Genomic DNA, 16,447 nt, shown 5'->3' on the forward strand with positions numbered 1-16,447 from the left:
GGGAGAGGGGGAGGGAGAGGGAGGGAAATGAAAAAGGCAGAAGGGAGGGAAGGAGGGAGGGAAAGGAATTGCTTTTTCTTCCTTTTCTTACAAGGCTACTAACCTTATCAGATTAGGACCCAACCCTTAGGATCTCATTTAACTTTACCTCCTAAAATCAATATCTCCACATATAGTCACACTGGGAATTTGGGCTTCAACATATAAATAGAGTTGGGTGGCATGATTTAGTCCACAGCACACTTACATATGTATGTGTATTTAACTATTGAGTACGTGTGTGTGTGTGTGTGTGTGTGTGTGTGTGTGTGTGTGTGTATTTAACTATTCTCCAGGGCCTGGCATACTGAGGTGGGAAGATTGCTTGAGCCCAGGAGTTCAAGGCTGGAATGAACTATGATCATGCCACTTTAGCCCAGTCTGGGCAACAGAGTGAGAATCTGTCTCTAAATAAATAAATAAATCACCTTCAAGTCACAAAATAATTTTTTTTTTTTTTTGAGTTGGAGTCTCACTCCGTCCCCAGACTGGAGTGCAGCGGCTACTCCTGGCCACCGCAGCCTCGACCTGCTGGGCTCCGGCGATCCTTCCGCCTCAGCCTTCCAAGTAGCTGGAACTACAGGCACGCGCTACCACGCCTGGCTGATTTTTTTGATTTATTGTAGAGATGAGGTCTTGTCAAGTTGCCCAGGCGAGTCTCGAACCCGTGGGCTCAGGCAATCCACTCACCTCAGCCTCCCAAAGGCGCGGGATTACAGGCTGAGCCACCGAGCCCGGCTCACAAAATAATTTTAATGGCAATATTAACAGCGACAAACAGTATTTATTGACGTGATCTCTGTGTTGGGCCCCAGTTTAGTTACTTTACCTTCCCTGTTTGAGACGAGGAAAGTGAGATAACACAGCTAGGAAATGGCACAGCAGGGGCTCAAACTCAGGTTGCTATATAATGGACAGTGCAGTTGACTCTGCAGACTTGGACCCCATTCTCCCATTCTTGACTTTTTGGTAGCAAAAAGCTGGTATTTACTCCCCTACGGATCTGAGTTCCCCGGATGGAGGGTAGAAAGCTAGTGCCCAGGATGACGTCCAGAGCAGAGATGAGGCAAGGAAATGGTTGTGAGCCTCTCTGACTGGGACCTCAGCCAACCTAGAAGAGGTGACAGGACTGGTCAGTCGGTTAAGTGTGGTTTAAGCCATACCTTGGTAGATCAGAATTCTACCAAGAAGCCTCTTCCACAGATGTGATGTATTACAAAGGTCGATTCCTAGGCGGCCCTTGACTTTTTAGCCCAAATAATATACATGCAGTGAAAAATACTGTGGCAAATATAGAGAAAAGCAATTATTCTGTGCCCCAAAGATACTGGAAATAGACATCTAACAGTCCCAGAAAAATCAGTAGTATTTGAATACTCCTTCAGGCTAAAGTGTAATGGACTGATATAAAAATCTAGAAATAATTTAAAGAAATGATGGGAATGTTCTATGTAATAAAACAGTGAAGATAGCAACGGTAACATACTTCTATTGTTAAATTTCTACTAAACATACTAACATCGTGATGGTTTGATACTCATTCTGTATTTTCTCCACTGCTCCCTCTTCAAATATTACTGGAAGCAGATGAGAGTTGGTGTAGGCTAGAGAGGAGACTGTCTCCAACCATCTTCAAACTGAGTTTGTGTTTCAGATGACAGCTGGGTAGTGAGAAGGTTAGAAGAGCTGAAGGAAGGGGGAATCGCCACTTATCAAGGCTCTCTTTTTGCCAGCATGTTTGACCTCAGTAACTATGTCCTCCATGTCCACAGCACTGGCCTGCATGTTCGTCAGTGTGGGGACAGGAGGGCAGGTCTGGGGGCAGTGAGGAAGGAGAAGAGAAAACACCGATGGCGAAGCCTTTCATCCGCTTTACAATTTTGCCTGAGCCCAGTTCTGGTTACCGTCAAGTAATGCCCACACTCTGAGATCTGTGAGGGAGTTCAAGGCTAGCTGCTGCCTCGTGCTCAGCAAGCAGAGGTCATGGCATCTGAGAGAGTGTCTCCTGCTCTCCGTGGTTCTGCAGAAGACCGGTACTTCCCTCCCACTGTGTGTGCACGTGTACACATACGGGCACGTGGGTGCCGTCCAGTTCTTTGTTTACACGGGGCACCTGATCAACTCAATATTTTTAATTTAAATGCCAGTAAATGGGAGTAATGAACACTCAGTTTTAGATTTTCAAGTTAATTTTCCTTTTTATTCGACTCTATTTAGATCTTAAGTAAATTCAGTACCGGGGAATGCCACTTTCCTGAAAGAAGAACTCAGAAAGGGTTCAAAAAGGAGCTGAAAAAAAATCATTAGATGATTGAAAAATAAGACTGTTAGGGAACAGTTCAATGGACTGGATTACTGAGCCCGGAGGAGCCGGAGGGGAGATGTGAACACGTACAAGCCTCGTCTGCAAAGGCTGGAAACCACCTTTCTGTCTCAGGAAGGGAAAACGCAATGTGGAGAATTGGGGTGGGAAAGGATCTGAAGAAGTGACAGTGAGGATTGTCAGGGATAAATATAGGCAAATGAGGAAACTTGCATTGTCTCCTGGTTTGACAGTCTCACAAGCCAGACCTGTACTTCTGGCAAAAGGATGACTTGAGAAGGACCCTTCCTAAACTTTGGTGTGAGAATGTGTGTCTGCCAGGTCGGGGGGTGGTGGAGAGACAGCTGCTAACTGATAACTCATTTTATGACTCTTTGTTGTGTTCTAAGCTTGTCAGGAGAAAGCTACGAAGAGTGTCTGGCCAGCAAAACTGGAATTTGAAGCCAAGTATGTATTACATGTGTACTAACTTCTTCATGACACCAAGCAAATCCTTCAGACAAACACAGTGAAGGGTGAAAGTTAAATGGATGGCTGCCTCAAAGGGTACTGCCTGAGAGGGACTCTGATCTGCCTCAGTAAGATATTTATAATGTTATTATGAAGAAAAATAAATTAACTTGTGAAGGAAAAAAGCGAAACCAATCCAATCCAGTGAGTGGGCAGAGAGACACATCTCCACAAGCATTCGTTTAGCTGGAAAGTTGGAAACTGCTGCAGATCTGTCTCGAATCCAAGAAGGCAATTCATGAAGATTCTCAGTTACTCCAACTAGGTAATGGAGAGTCTCATGCAAGAAAAACACTTCAAGCAAGAAAAAACTCCTGATGCTTTTACAGATGGCCCTTTCATTCCAGGAATATTTACAGACATCACTGGGCTCGTTCTCCCATACTGCTGGAGATGTTTATGCTTTTCCCATTTTAAAGACAGGAACACTGAGCCACTGGATATCTCTTGCACTGTCTCTGAGAGTGAGCCAGTTTTCCCAACCAGTTCTGTGTATGTAGCTGAGAAAAGTATAACCTGTGAGCAGTGATCACGGATGGTTCAGATATCTTAATTATCCAACTATTTAAGAACCAGGTCTCTATCCAGCCCCAGCCTGTCACAGCATCAACTGCTTTTGCCAATATGACAGCTTTAAGCAGCATTTACTCTGTTGGTGAACACAGCGTGTGGTAAAATGATTTAGCATCATGAATAAACACATATGCTTGCTTGGGTCCAAATTTTAGAAGTGACAAACCCATTTTCTGGCCCGTGATTTAATGGACTAGAAACAAACTAAAAGGTACATAATTTACTATGCATGAACAAGTAACTTCCTTTGCAGCAGGTGAACTTTCTGATATCAAGTGCTGCTCTTAGAACTGCTGATTACAGGTTGTGCATACCTATTACTAACATGTGCGTGTACACACATACACACACACATACACACCCCACTCTAAACACACCCCAACAGTAGTTCTTTTATGCCCTGAAACATAACTGGGCATAGAACTGGTTGATAATAGATGCTAACACTGTAAGGCAAAGAAGAAAACTGACTTGGAAAAAACACACATAACACATTAAGCAAGAGGTTAATAAAAAGATGCCACTCTAAGGCAGCAACAAAGTGTCAATAGGTAATCCCTCTTCAAAAAATGCAAGTTCTGTGCCTTATTTCTTTAGCTTGAAAGTGGTGTCCCCCACCCCTCATGCTTCCCCCAATAGACAGCCTTGTCATTTTACTTTTAGTCTTGTTCCCATTTTATGTTTACATTTTATTTTCTCATTCCTTTCCCTGAATCCCCCTGCTTCTAGTTTGCAGCTCGGTATTTACAGAGACCTTTACTGGAATCAGGGAAGTTGAAGAGACCCCATTTTTGCCCCTTCTCTTACAATGCTCATTCTTTCCACCTCCCCCTTCCCAGAGAATAGAGAAGTTTACCCAGAAAATAAAAAGCTAATACAACCTTTTGCTCATCAACAAAAGTACGTCTTGTTGTAGCCAGGAATAAGTTAATAAAACAGGGAAAAGGCTTAGTGGCTTAAAAATAGGCTCCTTGGGGTTATGAAGGAACAATGTTGTTTTTTCTTCCCAGCGTGCAAGGATTTAATTAAGTGATAACAGTCACCTTGGGGTGGCTGCACAAGGCAATAATATCTAGGTGAAGAAAAATGCTGAAGAGAGTTGAGTACAGTCAATTTATCTTCAGAGAAGGCAATAAATGAACAAAGCATAGGTATTGGGCTGATTGTTTTGCAATGTTTCCATTACTGATAAGCATCAAAAAAAAAAAAGGACAGAGATTTGGTATTTTCAGTTTCTGAAATGTATTAAATACAGAGAAAGGAAATGAAAAAATTGCTGTGAGGTCACATCCTCACATTCTAATTACAAACAGTTTAGTAATTATTCAAGCTAAACATAGAACAAGGGAATTTTTATGTTGACACAAAGGATGGGGACATAGTTGAGTTGCATATTTGTAAGCAAATATACTTGGACATTTTTGTTCTGCCAAAAAAGGGAGGGACAACTGTTTAAGAGGGAAGGGTAGAGGGAGGTGGCATTTGTGATCAGCTTCCGAAACAACAGACTTAGCCTGCTGAAAGGTCAAATTGGGGAAACTTTTTGAGAAGTTGAGGGGACTTGGTACAGAAGTATTATGATCAGGCATGAACAATAGCCAAAAAAACAAACAGCCAAAGACAAACCCCCAAACAGTGACATTATCAGCCCTGCATAATATTAAGAACTGAATGTAAGTTTAGAATACAATTATTAAAAACTCAGGCCCACGGACAATGTTAACAGAAACATGCAGCATTTGTCCTCGAAGTAAGGTTTGAATGACGTGATGAATACTAGGTTCAGGAAGCCAACACATTACATTCTCTTCTTACTCTTGGTGTGATGTGGGGGTTTGGGGGATTGGAATTAAACAATGGAGAGTCTTTCTTTTTTTCTAGAAACAAGAATAACAGCAACACAAAACTTCCTTCTGTACTGCTCCAGTCTTTGATTAGTGGATCTCAAAGCACCCTGCAAAAACAATTAATTCTAGCACTGCCTCTGATTTATATAAGGAAAATGAGGCACTGAGGTTAAACGTAACTTCTTTAAGACCACTCAACCTGCTCGCCTTACAGTTTTGATCCCTAATTCCCACACTTCTTGTCTACTTAATTGCCTTCTAGGAGACTGCATCACCTCCCTCTTAAGAGTTCAAGTTCATATCACTCCAATTTCACTGGTGATCGAAAAAATTCTGCCCTCAGCCCCTGCCCTCCCACTCCCCGAGCTATGACTCCAGATATGCTCTTCCTTCAGTGAAAAGCGGATTCAATGGAGCAGCAGGGTTGGGACCTCTGTTTCCAGCTGGGTCAGCCCATGCACACAGCCGTGTTAAAATAGGCAATGGTTCCTTCCCCTACACAATCTTCTTCTCCCTCACTCACCTCTCCCCTGAGAGTGAACGTGCTTCATTGATTCCCCCTCCCTCTGCAGGATACACAAAGAATAAGAGTCTGCTTAGATGATGCTTGAGAGGTTGCCTGCATGAGGAAATGGTAAACAACTCAAGATCAAGTAAAATAAAGATAAAATCACAAATCCTTCATCACAGAAATCCTATCATCGTACATGACTCTATGACTGGTTTGTAAGTTACAGAATGTTGGGGGTAGGTAAGGCTTCATAAGGTTTTGAAGAAAACAATATAATGTCATACAATTATTATGGGTAATAGTGTTAAGTTGTCTTAAGATTGCATTACAGGGGGAATACAGTTGGCGTTTCTCAACTTACTAAAAGGAAAGAAAAAAAGTTTTCATTTTAAGTAAGCCTTCAAGTAAGTCAATTCAAAGGCAATATTTGGGAGAAATGGGATGCCACATTCCTAGGTTTATCTAACTTTTCTAAATATTTGTTAGTGTTTTCTAATAATAATATAATAATAATTCTCATAGGCTTTAGTGTCAAGGTTTAGGTGACAGGTCCTTTTGTGACAGCAGATTTTAATACTAGGTAACTTGGGGTTTCCTGTCGACAGCTGTCCAAGATTGACTACTGTAAGAAGCAAATTGTTTAAGGAATTATTTGCCCTTCTGTTCCAAAGAGATTTGTAAAATGCTGACTGCAGGGATGTTGGAGCTTTATTATGTTTTGGTGTGGGTATTCCTGGGCTAACATCACAACAGAGGGGGCAGAAGAAGGCCCAGCTCTAGTCATAGACCTCTGAGCAAAGTGAGCTTCTCAAGAGTCATTTGGTTTTACATGATTAGTTTTCTGGTGTTTCTATGTGGGTGGCCATTCCAGCAGGCCTTTTCAGAACACAGGGCTACAAGCCTTGCTTGGGTCTAATATCTAGGGTCCTTAGTAGAGGACAGAGTGAGATATGGCCAATGGCACTACCTACATGCATAATGGTAAGAATTTTTTCTCTGATTGTCCAAAATAACACAAAAGAGATTCATTCATTCATGAACTGGTGTTCAAATATAAAGTGGTTGGCACAGGTTCATGGCCCATGCCATCACAACCTGATGCTAAGTCATGGAGCAGGGAAGCCTAAAGTTCAGCTAATAATCAGAAGCTGGCTGGGTGCGGTGGCTCAAGCTTGTAGTCCCAGCACTTTGGGAGGTGGAGGTGAGAGGACTGCCTGAGCCCATGGATTCGAGATCAGCCTGGGCAACTTGGCGAGACTCCATCTCTACAATAAACCAAAAAATTAGCAGGGCATAGTAGCACACGCCTGTAGTTCCGACTACTTGGAAGGCTGAGGCAGAAGGATCACCTGAGCCCAGTAGGTGGAAGCTGGGGTGGCCGTGAGCATGCTACTGCACTCCAGTCTGGGCGATGGAGTGAGACTTCGACTCAAAAAATTATCATAATTAGAAGCTGCATTAACCACCTGACTGAGATGAGGCCAGTTCAAGACTCCAGTTGCTACCTCAGACCTAGCAGTGCTCTGTACTTCATAAGGCACATACACCCTTAGTTTTTCTTCTTCTCCATAGAGGCTCACCTCTTGATAGAGAACTCTCCCAGGCATGGGCATCTGGAATTACTCATGAGGTCACAGCTCTTCCTGTCCAGTGTCAGGTAGGTCCCTACTCTTCTGGCAACAGTGGCTTCACAGTGAAGGTTTAGGGGGTTGGGTATATTTGAGGCATTAGTGAATAATCCTTTATGCTTAGTTTTCAACTACTTGGTCATTTAGCATCATTATCATCGCTTATGATGGCTCTCCCAAAGTGAAAATGTAAATTAAGGTTGATGATCTCATTGGCATATAGATTTAATATTCAGAGAGGCTCTGGTTTGAATATGAAGAAACTACAATTCCAATTAATGTCCATTAATCTACGAACTAGCCGTATTCTCAAACAATCAGTCAATTAAAAGTTTATGCCTGTGTTGAAACCTCTGTTTACCACTTTACTATGAACAATAGTACACCCTAGGAGATTCTTCTTGTTTGAACATATCAAAGAGAAACACTGATTTGTTTAATTTTAATCCTTGAAAGTGAATTGGTTGGCACATTCTAATGTGCCCTACATTAGGGCAGCTGCCATCAGTTAAATACACAACTATTAAACATAGAACAGAAGTACTAAAGTAGGCAAAATATACTCATTTATTGATCTTAAGCAAGCAGGAGACATAAATGTTCATTTATTTTAGCCACAGAAGATTAAATTTTCCTTCCAGGGGAACTGATACATTGTCTATGTGGAGGGGGAAGATACACACCATCATATGTACTCACTATTCCTGTCAGATATATTAATTTCCAATTCATGCTCATTATGGACATGTGAAATAGTTCTAGGGATTTCATTGTTTTTCATAATATAGCTGTACCACTGATGTATGAAAATATTTCAGGAAAAAACGGACTGGTAATTGAATAGACAGTCAGGAAAACGTACACCAATTTCTTTTTCAAATAGATGGGTAACTGAATTTTCTAGATGTTGTGTGAGCAACACATATCCAATATCTTAGTCAAACCTTTGGGCCTTTCAGTTGGGATTCTCATCTAGTATATCATTTTATTGGTAAAGATAGATAAACTTGGCTACATTTTTTATTTATTAGGAAATGTTATCTTTTACCATATCTGAAAGTAGAATTTTCAAAGTCTAACGGCATAAAACAGCACATAAAATAACAATGAAAACCAGTTTCCAAATAGATAGCATCTCCAAACCTTGCACTATAGTCTCAGTTTTATCCTTGGTGCTTTAGCCTTGAATATCCCATTAGTGCTGATGGGAACTGCATAGCTAAAGCCCATGCATCAAGTTGAGGAAACACTCCTTGGTATTAGTTCTGACTCCAGTGTTATAACACAAATCATGATAATATTTCTCTATCTCTGCATTTCATTGGAAAAAAAATACAATCTAGCACTCGACACACTCATAAATTATGACTCTATTCTTCTACTGTTTATGATTAGTATCTTATTCCATATAGAAAATAAAGATCTTTTAAAATAACAATTTAAACTAAAGTTTTTAATAAGTAATAAACTGCAGCTTTGTTGAACCTATAATTGAAGCTTTAAAAAAGTTACAATAGGAAGTTAATATTATATCCTCAACAGAGATGTATCCTCCTATCCACTTTACATATTTATGAATCAATATCTCTATCTATATCTTAAGGTCCAATGATTGCTGTGGAGTAGCAGTAGAGAGCTGAAGCTGAATAGTTAGTTCTGTTCACCTCAGATCTAATTACAAACTCCTATTAGCACTAGCAGAGGTTAGCTCAGCTGCTTACAGAACTTGCGTATTGAGGCCAAGGTCAAAAGCCTGAGGCCTCACTCCAGCAGTTCCACTCTGTTCAATGGCCAAAGAGAGCATTTCTGATCCTGACCAATGGCCCATAAATATATAGCACTTTCGGTCACAGAGGAATAGGGCAGGGAGTGTGTTGGGTCAGTCTCCACCCATCAGTGCTGATGGAAAAATATCCCCAAACTGTCTGTTCTAAACAAGCAGATTTTTTCAATAAATAAAAGACAGATGATTTAATACTGACAAAACTATTAAGAAGTTCAAAAATTTAAGTGGGTTCCAAGGACCCTTCAATACTGGCAAAATGATTTGATAAAAAATTTTTAAGAGCAATTCATGTTCGTTGTAGAAAATTCAAAAAATGTAAATAAGTAAAAATAGGAAAACAAAAATCACCCATAATCCAGGCATAAAGTATATTACTGTTCTGATGGACATGTTAATTTACTCATTAAGTATCTATTGAGCATCTACTATGTGTTGGGTACTAACCTAGGTGCTAAGTGCTGACGATGATAAACTAGATAGATACTCTGTGTTCTCATGAAATCTACAGCTTATAATTGCACAATTTAAAAAGACACTCCACAGGATTCTACTCTGCAGACTGTTAAAGAAGTTATTCAACCAAAAGGTTTGCCAGGTTTGCATCGCTCCATGACTCTTCTTACAGCAGTTGTACTCAAGCATCCTTTTTACTGCTTCTTATAACACTCAACTTCATACTAGTCTTTAGTCAAATAAATTCTGAGCCCATCGAGAAAGTCAGGAACCTAAGGACACTGTTCTAGAATGATAGTGAAAAGAGAAATTTCAAAATTACTATGTAGTCCCATCCAGATTTCCTTTCATAAATGTGTAAGTGATCATTTGTATATGTACTTTTTATTACAGAAATAAATAAATTCTATTATAGAATTTGAGTAAAAACTGCAACTTGGTTTTGCTCAAGCAGCATCTCTATAAAGACAGAGAATATGGGAATAATATTTTGCTCTTTGTGTTCTTTTCAAAAGCTTTGAATCTTCTGAGAATAATGGCAAGTTCTATTGCTACTGTACCTTGCTAATAGCTTCCTCTTTTGATGAGTAGTATGTCTGTGGCTTTAAAATAGACACAGTAAATTTCCTGGAAGGAGAACTTTCTTAAGAGCTTAGGTGTTCCAATTCCACTGGCAATGACATAGCAGATTCCTGTGAGCCCAGAGGACTCACTTCTGTGAGCCCAGAGGACTCACAGGTTAGAGTGTTACACAGCTGACACTGGGCACCTCCAAAGTCTCATCAGAGTTCACACTGTATCATGGTGGAAACTTCAGGCACTTTTTATTTGTTTATTTTCAAAAAGAAATAATATGTACTAGACTTGTAGGGGAAAAGGAGATTAAATCACTACATAAGGTTGTATGAAGAAGAAACTTACAAAAGATTCCAACTATACATTCAAAGGAGGTAGCAGACACTTTCTCATCATATACCATTGTGAACTTCACTTAGAACATGACAGGTAAGAAGCCATTTCCATGAACTGGAAATACGTGTCCACTCAAACCTGTATCCTACTCACACTCCCAACTTCTTTACATGCTTCTACAGTACCCATCTCCTAGCAACTGTTCTAGTACAGGGGCTTGGTCACCAAAGCCTGACTCCCAATCTAAAGAAATAGACTATCGTTTTCAGGATGGGTTCCAGGACAATGTAAAAATCTGGCCCATTCTGAAGTTAGTGTTAACTGTCTCTCTAGCTGTTGCTTTGTCTGACACTGTCAGCATACCATGGTTGGAACATAGAAATAGGATTGACCTAAGGAATATTTTCTACTGCTCTGTGAAACAGCAAGTACCACACATAGCAGAAATTTGCAAGTGTTCCTATTAATTTGGTTATACTGGCCAATAATAGTCAGCAGGAAGGCCATAAATCCTCCCTGTAGATTTTATATTAGATTATAATATTGAATAAAATGAAATAAACAAATATTCTTGTCACAGTGTCTAGCTAACTAAATAAAATTACAAAAAGATTTGATAACATTTTTAAGGTAAAGAGCATTACTTTTTAAAAAAGCATAATGCACATTATTGCATGGGGCAAAATAACATAGAAATACATGCCCATTTCTCATATATTTAAATATTTATCTCATATATACATATATGTGATAGCATACATATAAATTCTGTAACTTTTTAAAAATACAACTTGAAAAAATAAAAATAAAAAATAGATCTTGGATGTCTTTTCACGTCATCATCACACAGGATTTTTTTTTCTAAATAATATGGTATTCTACAAAATATTTTATCATTCCCTTATTGGAAGTGGTTTCAAAATTTGGGACAATTATTAACAATACTGCAGTGGATATGCTTTAAACTTTCTGGAGCATAATGTCATTAAAATGGAATTACTTGATTACTTCTAATAGATGCTGACAAATTACCCTTTTTTGCCACATTGCTTTCAATAAGATGTTAGAATTATGCTCTCCCATCAATAGAAAATGGGAATGTCAGTTTCTCCACATTCTCACCAATATTTGATGCCATCAGTCTTTCAACCTTGGCCAATTTGTGCGGCAGATTGTTGTTCTCTCACTGCTGTTAATCTGAAGTCTTTTCATGAATCGATTGACCATTTCTATTACTTTGGTGACATTCCCATTCGTACCGTTTGACTATGGAATGTTTGTCTTCTTCTTAATGGATTTTGGATTTCTTTATATAGATAGTGATGCTTTATGTGTCGTAAATATGTTCTATAGACTTGTAATTTGTCTTTTAACTTTATGGTGTCACTTGCCATACATAGTTAAAAATTTTAAAGTAGGCCAGGTGTGGTGGCTCAAGCCTGTAATCCCAGCACTTTGGGAGGCCAAGGTGAGAGGACTGCCTGAGCCCAGGGATTTGAGACCAGCCTGGACAACTTGGTGAGACCTCATCTCTACAATAAATTAAAAAAAAAAAAATTAGCTGGGCGTGGTGGCACATGCCTGTAGCTTCAGTTACTTGGAAGGCTGAGGAAGAAGGATCATCTGAGCCCAGCAGGTTGAGTGCTACTACACTCCAGCCTGGGTAACAGAGTGAGACTCTAACACACACACACACACACACACACACACACACACACACACACACACACACACACACACACAGTAACCACCTCTGTTAGTCTTTTATGATTTCTGAGTTTCCTTTAATAAGAAGTTCTTCTCCGCCATGTGAAAATAAAAACATTCTCCTCTATTATTTCTATTGTTTACAGTTATAGTCATTATGTTTAGTTCTTTAACTCTTGACCTAAAAATTAAAGAATGTAGTTTAAAGCATATCCAAGGTTCAGCTTGAAAACAACTTTTGTGCAATCTGCTTTTTTAAAAATTCATTATCATTTTTTAAAAGTTCACTTTAAAGTGTATGTATGGTTTTCTAGGATGATAGACTAATAAAACTTGGGAGCCAGCTCAGACAGGCAAAGGCTACTACTTTCTTCCTTGAAGCAGAATGAATAAATCTTATTACTCTGCTTTTAGGAAGGGACAATTTACTGGACTACAGGAAAAGAATTTTCAAAGGGAAAGGGAAGAATAATACCTATTTTTTATATATCATTATCAGGGCTGTGAATAGTAGGGACCTAAGGCTCACACGCAATTACTTCCTTTATCTTAGATCCTGGTTACTAAGCAGCTGCACAGAAAGAGATAATTTCCAGAGTAAGAGATGCCTGGGTTCAAATCCTAGGTTCAGTCATATGAGCCCTATGAGCTGGGCAAGTCATCTATTTCTCTGGGGCTTTTTAATTTATAAAATAGAGCTAAAACCTGTTCTTACAGAGTGAAGTGAAGTGACTCAGGTAAGTACCAGCACAGTGTCTGCCCCAACCCAAGAATCTGTTGTCTCCAATTCACCAGTGCTTCCTCAAACCCAACACAGCAGCTCTGGAGGGAACCTGAAAGAGGTTGCACACTTTCTCAGAAAGCAAAGAATGTTCAACCTGCAGTTAATAGCAAAGGTTGGCTACAGTTGGGGCAGAAGCTCAAGAAAGAACAGAGAGAAAAAAAGGAGACTGGGCCTGGGATTTCTTTAAAAAAGAACTGAACTTTAAAAAGGACCGAAAGATCAGAAATTCAATAATGGAGCTGACTTACTGTACAGTGATTTTCATTTTTATTAGTCCTTGTAGCCTGGATTTGTTGGTGTGAACTGAATTTCACTTATAATTTGTATTGGCCACTCTGTGTCTCCGAGTGAGTCTGCATTAGCAAAGATAATTGCGATCTGGATACATAGCTGAGATTTGCTAACACTTTCAAAGATAAATTAAATAAGTGAATGAAGCAAACAGCCCAATTAAAATATGCAAGCATCTCGAGCAGCCAACACTTCATTCAAATGGCAAGTAAGTACAGTTAAAGATCACTAACCATTTGCAAAATGCAAATTAAAGTCATGATGAGATACCACTACACACCTATTAGAATGGCTAAAATTAAAAACCAAACACTGACAATCTCAAGTGCTGACAATGAAGCAGAACAACACTGTTGGTGGGAATGCAAAATGGTACAGCCTCTCTGGCAAACAGTTTGGCAGTTTCTTAGAAAGTTAAATATACATTTACCATGTGACTCAGAAATCCTACTCCTAGTATTTATCCTAGAGAAATGTAAACCTACGTTTGCATAACAATTTGTGCACAAATATTTATAGCAACTCTATTCATCAGTACCAAAATATTGCATCAACCCAAATGTCCTTCAATGGTTGATGAATGGAGAAACTGTGGTTAAGATGTGGTTGTAAGTGATTTGAACATCACTTAGCAATAAAAAGGAATTTTGGATGTGAACCTCAAGTGTATTATGGGAAATGAAAGAGGCCAACCTGTAAAGCCTACATATAACATGATGTCATTTATATGACATTCTCATGAAGACAAAACTGTAGGGAAAGAGAACAAATCAGAGGCCACCAGGGATTAGAGTAGGGTGATATGAAGGACTGGCACAAGGGAGATTTATGGGATGATGGCATTTTTCTGTATCCAGATTGTGGTGGTGGCTACATGAATTTAAATAAGTTAAACTATATGGAACTGCACACATAGTCAATTTTACTGTATGCTTATTAAACATTTTTAAAAAAGAAAATGTAACCCACTTTAAGATTCAAAACTTCCTTTGAATGAGTTCAAAGTCTTGGTCCAAGGTCAGTCCCCTTCTCCTTCTAACCAAAGTGCAGTCCTTTGAAACGTCTTCAAATGCATATAAGAAGAAAACAAAACAAATGAACCCTCTTCTTCTGTTTGTGTTTTTAATGGAGCAATTTAATCATCATCTACTAGTTACCGTTTTCCCATAGAAAGAATATTTCCTATACTTGCAGCAGAGAATCCCACAAAACAAAAACAACAACAAAAACAAAAACCACTTGTGGCTGGTCACCCAACTCTGATCTCCACCTTCTTATTTGGAGCTACCAAAAGAAAGTCTGATCACCAGTAGCAAGCTGGTTGCCAGAGCCTTTGATTTTTTTTAGCAACAGCTCAGCTACCACCATGATATATCCTCTCCTTCCCCCATCCTCCCAATCCCTATTTTTATGTATTTATTTTGGGGGGAACAAATTGTCTTTAACCCTTGGATCCAATTTGAAGGCAATGGAAATAATTAAGACTGACATTTCTAGGGTTAAACGTCAAGTAGGAGAAAGAGCTGAAAAAGGAAATTCCCCAGCTTCTTAGTAATGAAAAGCTGAGGGTATACCTTCTGTGGCTGTCTGTGAGATGCTTTCACATCCATGTGTCAAGGGTTTTTCAAACTGACAACTTGCAAATTTGAAATACAAAAATGCCCAAAGCGATATTTTAGTGGCTCAGGGAAACTCTTGTGTGGGAAAAAGAATTCTAAAGTGAAACGTCTCTTGAAATCACACAGGGCCTGACCACGATACTCTAATTATGCTAATTGCTTCAATGCCCTTGCTTTATTTATGCTGAGCAGCTAAGATAAATAAAGGAAAATTGCTTTGGATCTAACTGTATTCATATCAGAATGCAAACTAGCCTGTGTTTGTTATGTGATTGCTGATCTGTTTACACTAAATTCTGCAGGTAATTGCAGTTTTGATTGCACATTTATTTCTAGCTGCACAGGTCCCAGGACTAGGTCTGTCTGTTTTTATAATTAAACCGTTTTGTAATATCTAAACTCACTAAAGAGCAAAATGATGCTTTAAGAATTTACATATTTTATGCATTAAATATAATGCTTTGGTGAACGGTGACAAAAAAGGAAAAAAAGTATGTTTACCACTAAAAAAAATTGGACAGCATGTCTGGATTTGAAGAAATTTGAGACATCTGTTCCAAGGCCTGTTCACCGAATGGGACAGATGCCTGGCGCATCCCTGGAATCTGTTCTTCAACACATAGTTTTTGAACTTTCAGTTGCAACTTTCATATTAGTAAAATATGTTAATAGAACATGCTGCCACTTGGTGATTCCTAAGACAATGGGATAATATTTTATTCCCCAATGAAATGATTGTATCTCTGTCCCTTGTTCAGAAGCTGAAACTTCATCGAGTTGACATGGTCTTTGTTTTCTGTTCTAGACCAATCTTCTGGGGATGTTCACTGTGTTCACTTTTCTTAACTTAGAACTCAGTTTTGATTTCAGCTTCTTTTGGATTCTATCCACAGCCAACATACTTAAGGAAATACACACACACACACACACACACACACACACACACACACACAGAGGAAAAAATATCTTTCTCTTCTCTTTAGGCTGCCCATTACTTTAACATTACAAAGGAAAAACATTTGATCATGTCACTACTACAAATGTAGGATGGTGTCACTTCTGTATTGCTTCTTCATCTATCATCAAATTCTGAAACAGTAATTCAGACTGCCCTATTTAATGAAAAAGTTAATATCAGTCTATACAGACTAGCCCGCCAAGCTTCTTAACCTAGATTCTACTCATGAAAAATCCAGTTATGAGCTTATTTTGTTTAAAATACCCCTGAGGCATGTTCTCAATAAATATGGGCTACTTTTAGCACCCTGATGGCATCTTTAGCTATCTTCCTTCCATAGGGAAGATGAAAGACGTTGAGAAACTGTTAAGACACTCAAAGTACCTTGAGTAAACTAAGCTACCTTGAGAAAAGAATAATTTTCTTAACATCAGCAGAAGACTATCGTGACACCATAGATAGTGGGATGAACCATGGCCACTGAAAAACCTCTAAAGTCCTGCGTA

The 16,447-nt window shown here is 39.1% G+C and overlaps 1 protein-coding gene across 1 annotated transcript in view; it reads right to left on the reverse strand.

Moving 5' to 3' along the window:
• Positions 1-16,447, reverse strand: part of NPAS3 (neuronal PAS domain protein 3) — a gene marked incomplete at its 3' end in the record, with an annotated part of 691,615 nt that overhangs the window by 265,003 nt on the left and 410,165 nt on the right. Inside the window, exon 7 of the mRNA XM_021715010.1 lies at positions 11,591-11,602. Within this exon, the coding sequence (XP_021570685.1) occupies positions 11,591-11,602 (12 nt within the window). The remainder of the gene's footprint in view (positions 1-11,590; positions 11,603-16,447) is intronic.

This window comes from Carlito syrichta, unplaced genomic scaffold (genome assembly GCF_000164805.1).
Source record: "Carlito syrichta isolate Samal-C Ts95f unplaced genomic scaffold, Tarsius_syrichta-2.0.1 Scaffold306534, whole genome shotgun sequence".
Classification (NCBI taxonomy): domain Eukaryota; kingdom Metazoa; phylum Chordata; class Mammalia; order Primates; family Tarsiidae; genus Carlito; species Carlito syrichta.